Raw genomic sequence first — 15,980 nt, forward strand, 5'->3', positions numbered from 1 at the left:
AAAATGAATAAATTTCAATACACTACAACCTACTAAAATTAAACCAAGAGGATATAAAAACCCTAAATAGACCAATAATAAGCAATGAGATTGAAATAGTAATAAAAAGTCTCTCCAAAAAGAAAAGCCCAGGAACAGATAGATTCGATTTTTAATTTTACCAGACCTTTAAAGAAGAACATCAATGCTCTTCAAACCATTCCATGAAATGAGATGGGAAGGAATGCTTCCAAATGTAGTCTACAAAGCCAGTAACACCCTGATACCAAAACTAGAAAAGGATAACACACAAAAAAACAACAACAAATAAAAACACCAAACCAATATCTTTGATGAACATAGATGCAAAAACCCTCAATAGAATATTTGCAAACCAAATTTATTTACACATTATTAAGATCACATACGACGATCAAATAGACTTCATCCCAGGAATGCAAGGATGGTTCAACATGTGCAAATCAGTAAAGGCAATACACTGCATAAATAGAATCAAGGACAAAAATCACACTATCATCTCAACAGAGGCAGAAAAAACCTTCAATGAAGCTCAACATCCCTTTATAATAAAAGCCCTGAAGAAGTTGGTATAGGAGGATCATACTTCAACATAATAAAACTATATATGACAAACCACAAGTCAACATCATGCCAAATGGGAAAAAAAAAAAGTATTTCATTTAAAATCAGACAAAGAGGTTTACTCTCACCACTCCTATTCAATTTTGTACTTGAAATTTTAGCCAGAGCAATTAGAGAAGAGAAAGAAATATAGGAAGCATAAATAGGAAGGGAAGAAGTCAAATTATTCCTATTTGCAGATACGATCCTAGCTTAGAAGACCCTAAAGACTCTACAAGGAGACTTCAAGATCTGTTAAATTCAGCAAAGTAGTACAAAAAAAAAGAGCTTTCCTATATGCCCAACAAATCTGATGAAAAAGAATCAGGAAAATAATTCCATTCACAATAATTTAAATAAATAAAATGACTAGTAATCAACCTAACCAAGAAGGTTAAAATTACAGAACAGTGAAGAAAGAAATTGAAAAGGACTGTAGAAGGTGGAAAGACCTCATGTTCATGGGTAAGCAGAATTAAAATAGTTAAACAGGCCATATTACAAAAAGTAATATACAAATTCAGGCAATTCCCATCAAAATACTGAGGACATTCTTCACAGATCTAGAACAAACAATTCTAAAATTCATATGGAATGACAAAAGACCCACAATAACCAAAGAAATATTGAGCAAAATGAACAATGCTGGAGGTATTGTCATACCTGATTTCAAAATATACTACAGAGCTATACTAACAAACTTGTTGTTAGACACATAGACCAAAGATATAGAAAAGAGGACCCAGAAATTAACCCCCATAGCTATGGCCATCTGATCCTTGACAAATGTGTCAAAAACATATTTTGGAGAAAAGACAGTCTCTTTAACAAATGGTGCTGGGAAAACTGAATATACACATGTAGAAGATTGAAACTAGCTCTCCATCTCTCAATGTTGTACAAAAGTCAATTCAAAATGGATCAAAGTCCTAAATATAACACCTGAAACTTTGAAACTGCTAAAAGAAAACTTAGGGGGAACTTTTCAAAATATATGCACAGGCAGTGACTTCCTGAAAGGACTCCAATAACTCAGGAAATGAAAGAAAGAATCAACAAGTGGAATTAAGGCAAATTAAAAAGCTTCTGCATACCAAGAGAAATGGAGACTAAAAATTAGAGAAAACCGGATCCAAGATGGCGGCCTAGAGGGAGACTGCACCCCCAGTCGCTCCAGAACCCTGGAGTTAAGAAGGGGAGGCATTGAGAGACTCGGACTGAAATAGAGCCACGGGTGAGTCTGCCCACTGGGTAAAGCTCGGCCCGGGTGGCAGGCCCAGATAGAGGTGGCTTATCGGAGCAGGGCAGGGCAGCTAGAGTCTTCCCAAGGTAGCCTTCCACACTCCGGCAGTGGGCTCCTCCCACACGGCCAGCTGCACGGTGCAGGCCCACAGTGACAGCATTTCCGCACAGAACCAGCTCCAAACCGTGGAACCAGTAGGGGGCTAGGGGCAGTTTTCTTCGGATGCGCTGCTTTATCAGATTCCTCCAAGACATCAGGCTACTGAAGGCTGGGAGGTGATATACTGGAAATCTACCGGGACACTATAAGCCAATAGCGGAAAAATGCAATATCTCAGGGTCCCACTGACAGCTGACCAATATGAGAAAACAAGGGAAGAAAATGTCCCAAACAAACCTAGATACTACATCAATAAAACCCAATGACAGCACAGCAGAAGAAATGTCAGAAAGGGAGTTCAGAATGTACGTAATTAAAACGATCGGGGAAGCTAATGAGGAGGTGAAAGAGCAAATGCAGGCATTGAAGGAGGAGATCAAAGAGAAAATGCAGGCATTAAATGATCGCACCAATCAACAGTTAAAAGACCAAATACGGGAAGCAAGAGATCATTTCAATAAAGAGTTAGAGATATTGAAAAAAAAAACAAACTGAAATACTTGAAATGAAGGAAACAATAAACCAAGTTAAAAACTCCATAGAAAGCATAACCAATAGGATAGAACACCTGGAAGACAGAACCTCAGACATTGAAGACAAATTATTTAATCTTGAAAGCAAAGTTGGCCAAACAGAAAAGATGGTAAGAAATCATGAACAGAATCTACAAGAATTATGGGATATCATGAAAAGGCCAAATTTAAGAATTATTGGGATTGAGGAAGGCTTAGAGAAACGAACCAAAGGAATGAACAATCTATTCAATGAAATAATATCAGAAAATTTCCCAAATCTGAAGAATGAAATGGAAAACCAAGTACAAGAGGCTTATAGAACTCCAAACATACAAAATTACAACAGACCCACACCAAGGCACATTATTATGAAAATACCTAACATACAAAATAAAGACAGAATTTTAGAGGCCGCGAGAGAAAAGAATCAAATTACATTCAGAGGGAAACCAATAAGAATATCAGCAGATTTTTCAATCCAGACCCTAAAAGCTAGAAGGGCCTGGAACAACATATACCAAGCCCTGAAAGAAAACGGATGCCAACCAAGAATCTTATACCCAGCAAAACTTACCTTCAAATTTGACGATGAAATAAGATCCTTCCATGATAAACAAAAGCTAAAGGAATTTACAAAAAGAAAGCCAGCATTACAGAACATTCTCAGCAAAATATTCCATGAGGAAGAGATGAAAACAACGATGCAAATCAGCAACAGGAGGCGCTAGCCTAAAGGAATAGCCAAATAAAGGAGAAACCAAATCATGTCAAAAACAAATATGAGTCAATTGACTGGGAATACAAATCATATCACAATAATAACCCTGAATGTCAATGGCCTGAATTCATCAATCAAAAGACACAGACTGGCAGATTGGATTAAAAAGAAAGATCCAACAATATGCTGCCTGCAAGAGACTCACCTCATAGAAAGAGACACCCATAGACTAAAGGTGAAAGGATAGGGAAAAACATACCATGCACACGGACACAGCAAAAAAGCTGGAGTATCCATCCTCATCTCAGATAATGTGGACTTCAAACCAAAACTAATCAGAAGGGATAAAGAAGGACATTACATGCTGCTTAAGGGAAGCATAAATCAGCAAGACATAACAATCATAAATATCTATGCCCCGAACATTGGCTCATCCACGTACGTCAAACAAATCCTTCTCAATTACAGAATTCAAATAGACCACAACACAATAATACTAGGCGATTTTAACACACCTCTCTCACCACTGGATAGATCGTCCAAACAAAAATTGAATAAAGAAACTATAGATCTCAACAACACAATCAGCAATTTAGACTTAACGGACATATACAGAATATACCATCCAACAAAGAACGAATACACTTTCTTCTCAGCAGCACATGGATCCTTCTCTAAAATAGACCATATTTTATGCCACAAAGCTACTGTTAGCAAATACAAGAAGATAGAGATACTACCTTGTACTCTATCAGATCATAATGGATTGAAATTAGAAATAAATGACAGAATAAAAAACAGAAACTTCTCCAATACCTGGAGACTAAATAATACACTATTATATGATGAATGGATAACAGAAGACATCAGGAGGGAAATAAAAAAATTCTTAGAAGTAAACGAGAACAAAGACACATCATATCAAAATCTCTGGGACACTATGAAAGCAGTACTTAGAGGAAGATTTATTTCATGGGGTGCATTCAAAAAAAGAAGTAGAAATCAACAAATAAACGACGTTAACACTACAGCTCAAAGCACTAGAAAAAGAAGAGCAGACCAATACCAAAAGTAGTAGAAGACAGGAAATAGTTAAAATCAGAGCCGAAATCAACGAAATCGAAACAAAAGAAACAATTGGAAAAATTAACAAAATAAATAGTTGGTTCTTTGAAAAAATAAATAAAATTGATAAACCCTTAGCCACACTAACAAAGAGAAAGAGGGAGAAAACTCAAATTACTAAAATTCGGAATGAACAAGGAAACATCACAACAGACACGAGTGAAATACAAAACATAATGAGAAGCTATTTCGAAAATCTATACTCCAACAAAACAGAAAACCTCGAAGACATCAACAAATTTCTAGAGACATATGAACTACCTAAACTGAACGAGGAGGACATACACAACTTAAATAAACCAATTTCAAGCAATGAAATAGAAGAGGTCATCAAAAGCCTACCAACAAAGAAAAGTCCAGGACCAGATGGGTTCTCAGCCGAGTTCTACAAAACCTTTAAAGAAGAGCTCGTTCCAATACTTCTCAAACTATTCCATGAAATAGAAGAGGAGGGAACCCTCCCAAACTCGTTCTATGAAGCCAATATCACCCTGATACCTAAACCAGACAGAGACACATCGAGGAAAGAAAATTTCAGACCAATATCCTTAATGAATATCGATGCAAAAATTCTCAACAAAATTTTAGCAAATCGCATACAAATATATATTAAAAAGATAGTGCACCACGATCAAGTGGGTTTTATCCCAGGGATGCAAGGTTGGTTCAACATTCGGAAATCAATAAATGTCATTCACCATATCAACAGACTTAAAGTTAAGAATCACATGATTATTTCAATAGATGCAGAAAAAGCATTTGATAAAATACAGCATCCCTTCATGATCAAAACACTAGAAAAAATTGGGGTAGTGGGAACATTCCTAAACATTATAAAGGCAATCTACGCTAAGCCCATGGCTAATATCATTCTAAATGGTGAAAAACTGAAAGCGTTCCCCCTAAAAACTGGAACAAGGCAGGGATGCCCTCTTTCACCGCTTCTATTCAACATCGTCCTTGAGACTCTAGCCAGAGCAATCAGACAAACCAAAGAAATTAAAGGGATACGAATAGGAAAAGAAGAACTCAAACTATCCCTGTTCGCTGATGATATGATTATATATTTAGAGGAACCTGGAAATTCCACCAGAAAACTTTTAGAACTCATAAGTGAATTCAGTAAAGTAGCAGGTTACAAGATCAATGCTCATAAATCCAATGCATTTTTATACATAAGTGATGAATCTTCAGAAAGAGAAATTAGGAAAACTACCCCATTCACAATAGCATCGAAAAAAATAAAATACTTGGGAATCAATCTCACAAAAGAGGTGAAAGACCTCTACAATGAGAACTACAGAACACTAAAGAAAGAAATTCAAGAAAACCTTAGAAGATGGAAAGATCTCCCATGTTCCTGGATAGGCAGAATTAATATCGTCAAAATGGCTATACTACCTAAAGTGCTATACAGATTCAATGCAATTCCAATTAAAATCCCAATGATGTACCTTGCAGAAATAGAGCAAGCAATTATTAAATTCACCTGGAAGAATAAAAAACCTAGAATAGCTAAAGCAATCCTCAGTAGCAAGAGCGAAGCAGGGGGTATTGCAATACCAGATCTTCAACTCTACTACAAAGCAATAGTAACAAAAACGGCATGGTATTGGTACCAAAATAGACAGGTAGATCAATGGTACAGAATAGAGGACATGGACACAAACCCAAATAAATACAATTTTCTCATACTAGACAAAGGTTCCAACAATATGCAATGGAGAAAAGATAGCCTCTTCAACAAATGGTGCTGGGAAAACTGGAAAACCATATGCAATAGAATGAAATTAAACCCCTATCTCTCACCCTACACAAAACTCAACTCAAAATGGATCAAGGACCTCGGAATCAGACCAGAGACCCTGCATCTTATAGAAGAAAAAGTAGGTCCAAATCTTCAACTTGTTGGCTCAGGATCAGATTTCCTTAACAGGACTCCCATAGCACAAGAAATAAAAGCAAGAATCAACAACTGGGATAGATTCAAACTTAAAAGCTTTCTCTCAGCAAAGGAAACTATCAGAAATGTGAAGAGAGAGCCTACAGAGTGGGAGAATATCTTTGCCAACCATACCTCAGATAGAGCGCTAATTTCCAGAATCTATAAAGAACTCAAAAAACTCTACACGAAGAATACAAATAATCCAATCAACAAATGGGCTAAGGAAATGAACAGACACTTCACAGAAGAAGATGTACAAGTAATCAACAGATATATGAAAAAATGTTCAACATCCCTAGTAATAAGGGAAATGCAAATCAAAACTACCCGAAGATTTCATCTCACCCCAATTAGAATGGCGATTATCAAGAATACAAGCAACAATAGGTGTTGGCGAGGATGTGGTGAAAAAGGAACACTCATACATTGCTGGTGGGGTTGCAAATTAGTGCAGCCACTCTGGAAAGCAGTGTGGAGATTCCTCAGAAAGCTTGGAATGGAAACACCATTTGACCCAGCTATCCCACTCCTTGGCCTATACCCAAAGGACTTAAAATCAGCATACTACAGAGATACAGCCACATCAATGTTCATTGCTGCTCAATTCACCATAGCCAGATTGTGGAACCAACCTAGATGCCCTTCAGTTGATGAATGGATAAAGAAACTGTGGCATATTTATACAATGGAATATTACTCCGCAATGAAGAATGATAAAATTATGGCATTTGTAGGCAAATGGTCGAAATTGGAGAATATCATGCTAAGTGAGATAAGCCAATCTCAAAAAACTAAAGGACGAATGATCTCGCTGATAAGCGGATGAGGACATATAATGGGGGGTGGGAGGGGCTAGCATTAGGTTTAGGGTTAGGTTTAGAGTTAGGCTAAGGACAGCGGCAAGAATGAAGGAAAGAAGGACTGTGTAGAGGGAAAAGAGGGGTGGGAGGGGTGGGGGGAGGGGAAAAATAAAATAAACATCATTACCCTATGTAAATGTAAAAAAAAAAAAAAAGAATAAATTTAATCTAATGATTACAATAAAAAAAAAATTAGAGAAAACCTTTGCCAATTACTCTTTCAACAGAGGATTAATATCAAGAATGTGTAAAGAACTCAAAAAACAATATACAAACAGAGAAACAACATGTATCCCATTTGTTTACAATTAAAAAAAATGGAAATTTGGAAGTCAGCAATTCACTAAAAAAAAAAACAAAAAACAAAACAAAACAAAAAACAATAAAAACAAATAACCCTAAACAATAAATGGGCAAATTAATTGAATAGATACTTCTCAAAAGAAGTACAAATGGCCAATAATTATATGAAAAAATGTTCAACACCTTTAGCCATCAAGGAAATGCAAATCAAAACTACACAGAAATTCCACCTCACCTGATCTCTTATGTCTGTTGGAATGGCAATCATCAAGAATACAAAAAACAAATACTGGCAAGGATGTAGGAAGAAAGGATTCCTTATACACTGTTGGTGGGAAGTAAATTAGTATAGACACTATGGAAATGAGCATGGAGGTCCTTCAAAAAAACTAAAAAGAGAACTACCACATCATCCAGCTATACCACTTCTTCTTTTTAAAAAATTTTTTTTAGTCGTTGATGGACTTTTTTTTTTATTTACTTATATGCGGTGCTGAAGATCGAACCCAGGGTGCACACATGCCAGGCAAATGCTCTACCACTGAGCCGCAACCCTGGCCTCCAGTTATACCACTTCTTGATATATACCCAAAGGAATTAAAGTCAGCATACTATAGTGATACCTGTATTCCCAGTTCATAATAGGCAAGTTATGGATAATGGATAAAATATGTGGTAAATATACACAATGAAGTATTATTCAGTCATAAAGAAGAATGAAATAGTGTCATTTGCAGTTAAATGAATGGAACTGGAGATTATCATGTTAAGAGAAATAAACCAGACTTAAAAAGACAAACATGCAAGTTTTATCTCATATGGAATGAAGGGGAAAAGAAAAAGATGACATACTGGGCGCAGGGCACACACCTATAATCATAGTGGCTCAGGAGGCTGAAGCAGGAGGATCGAGAATTTAAAGCCAGCCTCAGCAAAAGCAAAGGCACTAAGCAACTCAGTAAGACCCTGTCTCTACATAAAATATAAAATAGGGCTGGGGATGTGGCTCAGTGGTCAATTTTCCCTGAGTTCAATCCCTGGTACTCACCCCTCCAAAAAAAAAAAAAAAAAAAAATAAAAGAAAAAGATGACATGAAAGTAGAAGAAAACTCTTTGAGAGGAGGAAGCATATGGGGGAGGGGAAAGAGGAGGATAAGAGGGATAATGGGTGGGTAGAACCAAACAAAAGTATGTTGTATGCATGTACAAATATGTCACAGTGAAACCCATATAATTAATAAGTACTAATAAAAAAAATACTTCAAAGAAACTTCTCTTTAAAAAACAAGTGGGTTCCTTGGGATTATCAACTCGAGAGAACACGAGAACCAGCTGGGTACCAGAAATGTTCTGTATTTTGATTTAAGTGGCAGTTACACATTTACAAAAATACAACTATATGTAAAATATTATATATATATGGTCACATTATAGATGAAAAAGTGTTCCTAATAAAAAATTACCTTGTCACCCACATTCTGAAGTTGTTTGTGTAAAGACATCACTTCCTGTTTCAAAGCCTCCTTTTCCTGGTGAGTCACTCGGAGGTCAGATTTAATCCGGGACATTTGAAGGTTTACATTCTGCAGGGTTTCCTCTAAATTCTGAACCTGCATGAAGAGAATAAGCTTACACTACTACCCAAACCTCACGGTCTCACCGCCACGTCCAGGAACGAGTGAACAGGGACTAGAGAACTCCAACGCTCCTGCTTCTGTTTTACTATATCCAGTTCTCTTTTTAGTAGCTTGGTGGAAACCCAGGATATTATGTATGTTTACAGGATGCTAAATTATGTTTAGGAAAATGATAAACTGCATCTGGAGCAGGGTATTGCTGATAGTCACCTGGTAGATCGCCAAGTGATAACTGACAGAACAGAGTGTCAACTGGCATCACAACAGGTGACTTCACTGTGTCCTGGAGAAACTGCATTGTAGCCTGTGGTATTGGTTTTGTAAAGAATCTCTTCATTGAAAATAATAATGTATGCTTGTAGAATCCTATTTACATTGATATCTCATATATACTTCAATTAAAATTTAAAATTTTATAAAAGGAATGTTGATTAGAGATCTTTAATAGGGCATGAACCTGCTTTAGAAACTCTGTTTCTAAATTGGGAACAAACACTGATTTCAATATACTATTCTGAAGCTTTCATAAGAAGTAATGTCATAATTAAAGAACTTTTAAGGAAATATTGTTTGTATCATATTTACACAATAAATACATGTATAAAATTAGGTGCTATGTAATCATTCCAAGCACTCTTGGGCCATTCTCACCTGGAGCATTCTTTCCATTTGGATTTCAGGAATTGTCCACATACCTTTTCCTGTGAAGCCACCAGCTGTGACTTTAAGCTCTCGCTCTGGTGCTCCCAAGACTTCTGTTCCTGCTTCATTGTAGCAATTCTATGCTCTAAACGTCTTGATTTTGCCACCTGTTTCAGGAAGAGAAGCAGGTCAGAAGGCATTTTTGCAAATATACCTAGCCACATTTTATCAGCCTCTGCTTACACTGTCAAGAACAAGTACCATCTATGTGGGGAGCAGGGCAAGGAAAAATAGTTGTTTTCCTGACTCTGTTCTACCTCTAATTTTGAGTCTTTCAAATTTTGGATTTTCCCTTTTTTTTTTTTCTTACTGCCTCATATTTTGATGGTAGGAAATGGTGAGCTGAAAGGCAATGAGAAATCTCAGGAGTGTACTGTAACAGGAAAACACAGAATGTCCATAAGGCAGGTAGGGAGAAAGAAAGCAGTGTTTTTGGATCTGCTAAAGAAACTATAATAGAAAAAGAAGCCTATGAAGTAGATTTCAGGTTATTAAAAATAATTTATTAGTTATATTACACAGAACAATGGTATTATATTATATGTATGTGTATATATATATATATATATATATATATATATATATTTTGCAGCACCCTGATATATTAAAATGAGAGAGTCTCACAATTTTGGCTTCATGAGGAAACTCTGCAACAGTAAGGCTAACATGGGTGGCCTACAGGTGAGTGCTCATGGAGAAATGCTCTTTAGAGTGTGATGTGGTAAATTCTTACTGTTTTTACTACCTTATCCACGTAGCTATTTAATTCTTCACTTAGAGCTTCTTTTTCTTTCAGCAGTTGTTCATTGTAGCTTAGAACACTAGAAATTTTTTGCTGGAAGTCAGAGAGATCAGGACATCTGTGCAGCTGTAAGAGATAAACAAATGAGCCCTGCCATCATCTCCTGGCTGTGTTTATAAAGAGGTATTTATAAACAGGGTGTTTTCATGGCTGCTGAGATTTCCCTATCTGTAGATATTTCAGAGGACATATAAACTCTTGCAGACTATAATTAACTTTAACAAACTGTTCCCTGCTGGCTTCCCTTCACTCCTCAGTTCACTGCTGCAATGTCTGCTCAGATGGACTCAGACAGACATTGTTAAATAATGATCCCAGCTTTCAATTTCACCTTCAGGGTAAAATAACATACTGTCATTCTGCCATCAATTTAACTTGTATGCAGGGACACATTATATTGTTCTCATGCTTTTTCAACTAGGAAAAAAATCTTTTTTCAAAAAATGTTGGTCAAGGGGCTGGGGTTGTGGCTTGGTGGTACAGCACTTGCCTAGCATGTGTGAGGCATTGAGTTCAATTTTTAGCACCACATAAATAAAAAAATAAAAAAGGGTATATTGTCTGTCTACAACTAAAAATATTTTTAAAAAATGTTGGTCAAGAATATAGCAGCAGCATGAACCACATACAAGGTATAACACAAGGGCAGGCTTAAGAATATAACAATCTGTGTTTTCCAGCTTGTTCCATGTGCCCTTCTGCCTAAGCTGACTTCCCAGTAATGTGTTGCTGACATAAATGCTCTGGCTTGTTCCTCTCCACATTATGAAATCAAGGCAAACCAGGTTATTGCTTTGCAGCATCAATGTTGGCATTACTGACACTTTGAACTGAATAATTCTTTGTTGTGGGGGCAGTCCTGTACACTGTAGGTAGTTTTACTGCATCTCAGGCTTTACCCACTAGATGCCAATAATACTACATCCCCATTTGTGAAAACCAGAAGGGCCTCAGACATTGCCAAATGTGCCGGGGTCAGGAAGCAAGCCTCACATTCAACCCTGTCAAGAACCATGAATTTAAAAAGATCACTTGTTTCTTACAACCCTTAACCACTCCCCAGAGTTTATAAATGTTTAATTTTCTACCCTTGCACTTGAATTTCACATTTTTCAATCCTTTACAATCATTCTGATAGGGTCATCTTTCTACTCTCTGCTTGAAGTTCTTTTATATTTGGCTTTAAAAATAGTTATGACAAATAGATTTTACTGGTTGAATCTTATCTTCAACTGGCAACAAATCCAACATACTTTGGAAGAACAGGCCAGAAGGAAACATTAATGGAGGGTCTTCTCCTTTATGCATGGCCTTGCAAACTCCCAGAAAGCTTGTTACCATTTTGGATGTCTACAGACTGACATGTGATTCCTGCTAATGCTATTTGTGTTTCTTTTCACAAAGAAAAGCACAGAAGCGCCTTGTAAGCTATAAACCATGATACCATACAGAATGGTACAAGCTTTCTAGGTCCAAGTTGTAGGCAACAACAATGGGCTGACCCTCCCTTACTCAGGGGTTCTGGTGCCCTATGAAATAATTATAAGGAAGGGCTGTCAGAGGCACCAGCTTTACCTGTGTCTTCACAAACCAGAGTAAACAGTAAGGAAAGTTAGGAGAAGTCACCTCCTTTTTACACAAACTAATGCTACTTTTTCATCTGGCCAGGAGAAAGCAGAATCACCAATTCCTTATCCTGAAATGGTTAGATTTCATTTACAGTAATAGAATTTTACGTCTACAATCTAACTAGAGCAAAACATGAAGAATTACTAGTAGGAGCACTTGCAAATGAACTTGTCCTTCAAGTCCTCAGTTTTGCTAAGCAATAAGCCAGTTGAGGGGACTCAGTGCAAAGGACGTTTGGTGGCTAGAAACACCAGACTATGGGGTACCGTCTCCTTCCTCAGCGCCCCCCTTAGTAGTATGTAGCCTTACTTGTTTCATTTTCTCCAGTTCATCTTTGAGAAGGAGGTTCTCCTGTTCCACAATGTGGGCCTGTAATTTAACTTCAGAAAGTTCTGCTTCCAGAGAAGACACTAAAGTGGAAGACTAAGAGAAAAATAAAAAGTCAAATAATAGACACATTCACTCAGGCTGGGGAAACTGACTAGGTTCACAAAAGGCAGTAAGTATTAAGGAAACAATGACACCAATTCAACCACAGGCTGCTTTATGACCTTTGTCCTTGTATTTAAAGGAACTCACTAAAGCTATCTTAAAAGGCTCTCCACTTAAATAGCATGAGTAGGATTCCTAAGGCAGTTTTTGTACATTTCTCCACTGTGGGGTTACTTCTTGTCAGAAAAACTTTTGAGACTATGCAATTTGCTTCCCAAACTTCTGCTTATTAATTGTAAGGTCTTATTAGTGGATTCTGGCTACAATAATTATTACTTGGGTAATAATTGGGTCATAATTTGCCTAGGGATGATTTTTTGTGTTTCTCTTTCCACATTTATTAATTATAGTTCTGTAAATTATCCCCATTTATTTAATTTTTTTCTTCCCCAGAGTGGCCACATCATGTACACTGTTAGAGGTTCATCTGCAGTGTTTACGTTCTGTTTTGGTACTCTCCCCATCCCCACATCTTGAATGGTTTCATTTGTGCATTTCTTGGGAGAGTACTTGAAGAGGATATAAATCAGTTCTAGGGATGAGAAGTCTCATGAAAATGCGTAGGTATATGAGTATTTTTTAATGTCTCCTTTCTTACATGAGATACTCTTGAACTTTTCTTTTTTCATTTAACATTGTGTTCTAGAAATCATTTCACATAGAGATCTTCCTCATTTTTTTCCCTGCACAGTACTATTCATAGCATGGATGTACCCACATCTCCTCCACCACTCCTCTGTGTAGGAGCATCTAGTTTGTTTCCACTACTTCGCAATTACAAACAATGTGGCAATGACTAACCCTGTACATATGACTTTTGGTATTGTTGCAAGTACATCTTTAGGGTATACTCCTAGAAAGGAGATTGCTGAGCAAAAGGTAAATACAAATGTGATTTTGTTAGTTATTGCCAAATTTACCTCCACATGGATGATATCAGTTTGTGTTCTCACCAGTAATGTATGAAAATGTCTCTTTTCCCACAGCTGTGGCCAGCAGAATTTGTTGTCATATTTTAAAGTTACTGTTGGTCTTTTAGGTGAGAAATTATATATTAGTGTTGTTTAATTTACATTTATTTAATTATGACTGATTTTGAACATTTGAGGATCTGAGGATCATTTTTATGCCTTTTATAAATTGTTCATATCTCTTTCCAGTTTTGCTATCAGATTTTGTTATCCTTAATTTTTAAGAGTCCTTTACTTGTAGAGGTACGAGCTCTTTTCTCTGCAGTGTATGTTGTAAATATTTTCTCCTACTTGGTCAGTTGTCTTTTGACTTTAAAATTTTTGCATGGCAAAAAAAAAAAAAATCACATAAAGAATAGAGTCACTTTTTTCTTGTATTGCCCCTGGTTTTAGAGTCATAGTTGGCCTTTTTTAAATGAAGGTTAAGGACAAATTCACCCATCATGTTTTCCTCTAGTTCTTATACTGTTTTATTTTTTTATATTTAGACTCCTAATCCAATTAGAGTTTATCAGTGTTTATGCTATTAAATATGGATTTAATTTTATTTGTTTCCAAGTGTTTACCCAGTTGTTCAGACACCACTTATTTAAAAAATCCATCTTTACTCCAGTGGTTTGAGAAGCCACCTTTGTTATATACTGTCATTCCTAGGCATATGTGAGAGACTGGTTCCAGGACCTCCACAAATACCCAAACCTAAAATGGCACAGTACTGGCATACAGCCTATTCACATTCTCCTGTATATTTTAACTCATCTCCAGATTACTTATAATACCTACTACAGTGTAAATGCAATGCAAATAGTTGTTATAATGTATTGTTTAGGGAATAATAACAAAGTAAAAGAACTCTATGTGTTCAGTTCAGATGCAATTTAAAAAAAAACATTTTTGATTAGGGGTTAGTTGAACCAATAGATGTGGAACCCACATATTAGAGGACTAACCATACTAAGTATCCATTTATATTTGAGTTGAATTCTAGACTTTCCAATTCATTTATCTGGAGTAGATATTAATGTGCCAGTACCACACTGTCTTAATTATTAACATTTTATGCATGATAAATTTAAAACAAGCATTTCTTCTAGTTCTTGAGATTTCCTTTAAAAAAAACCAAAAAAACAAAAAGGCGAAAGACAGAAAAGCTGTGGGGTGGCTATAGATCATACCTGCACTTTACAGTGTTCCAGTTCTTCTTTCAGATCAGACTTTTCTTGTTCCCATTCCTTGTTTTCTGGCTCTTTTGCCTTCTGGCATAGCATTTCTGCCAGACGTTGATTAAGTTCTTGCAATTCTTCCTGGTTTTGAGAATTCTTTTGGCTAAGCTCTGCATTTTCCAAATCCAACTGTTGGTTTTGGTTTTTAAATCTGAAATCTAATTAAAATTGAAATACACTTTTTAAAACTTGTTACCCTACTTCTGCTAAAAAACAGACTTAGAGACTAATTGTTTTTCCCTCTCTATATAAAGTTTAAATCTATGTATAAATAATAACAGAAAAAGATACATACCCATTATTACAAATTCAGTCATTCAGAAGTGTATGAAGAAGACACAGTCTGATGCCATTTTCAGGGTGATCCATTGTTTGCAAATGGATATATACACTACTAGATCTTTTTCTATAAATATACAAAACCCAAATACACATAGAGATTTTTTTCTCTTTTTTTAAGCAAAAAATTAGATCATATCATGTTTGGATAGCTTGCTTTTCCCACTTATAATATCTTACAGAGGCTTATCTTTCCAAGTGTGTTTGGAAACTACCGTGAGTTTCTTATAGTTGTAGGATATCCCATGTAGCAAGATTTTCCATAATGTATTTAGTCGTTCATGCACTGATAGAAATAAAGGTTTATTATAATTATTTCCTTTAATTATGAGAAAACAACTCATTTATATATGGTAGCATTTTACATTTAGGATAATATTTTTTAGAAGCAGGGTTGCTGGGTTAGAAGGAATACATATACATTATTGTTTTGATGGATGGCTCCCAAATCTGTTCTTGAGAGTGCTATCCGTTTACAATCCTATAGACAATGTATTTCTCATTTCCTCACAACCTTTTAAATCCTAGATGATATCAACCTTTAATTTTCGCTAGTTCAATAGAGGAAAAAAAGAAACTCATTTAAACTTCCCTTATTACTATGAAGATAACTATCTTTTATGTGTTGTATTATTTTATATGATTAGAGCATTCATATTGATTACCTATTTTTCAACTGAGCTTTACCATTTTTTG

The 15,980-nt window shown here is 36.0% G+C and overlaps 1 protein-coding gene across 1 annotated transcript in view; it reads right to left on the reverse strand.

The window, feature by feature from the left end:
• Positions 1-15,980, reverse strand: part of Nin (ninein) — a 102,600-nt gene that overhangs the window by 19,065 nt on the left and 67,555 nt on the right. Inside the window, 5 exon segments of the mRNA XM_047539783.1 lie at positions 8,953-9,099; positions 9,822-9,935; positions 10,574-10,696; positions 12,569-12,682; positions 14,898-15,096. Coding sequence (XP_047395739.1) covers positions 8,953-9,099; positions 9,822-9,935; positions 10,574-10,696; positions 12,569-12,682; positions 14,898-15,096 — 697 coding nt within the window.

This window comes from Sciurus carolinensis, chromosome 2 (genome assembly GCF_902686445.1).
Source record: "Sciurus carolinensis chromosome 2, mSciCar1.2, whole genome shotgun sequence".
NCBI lineage: Eukaryota > Metazoa > Chordata > Mammalia > Rodentia > Sciuridae > Sciurus > Sciurus carolinensis.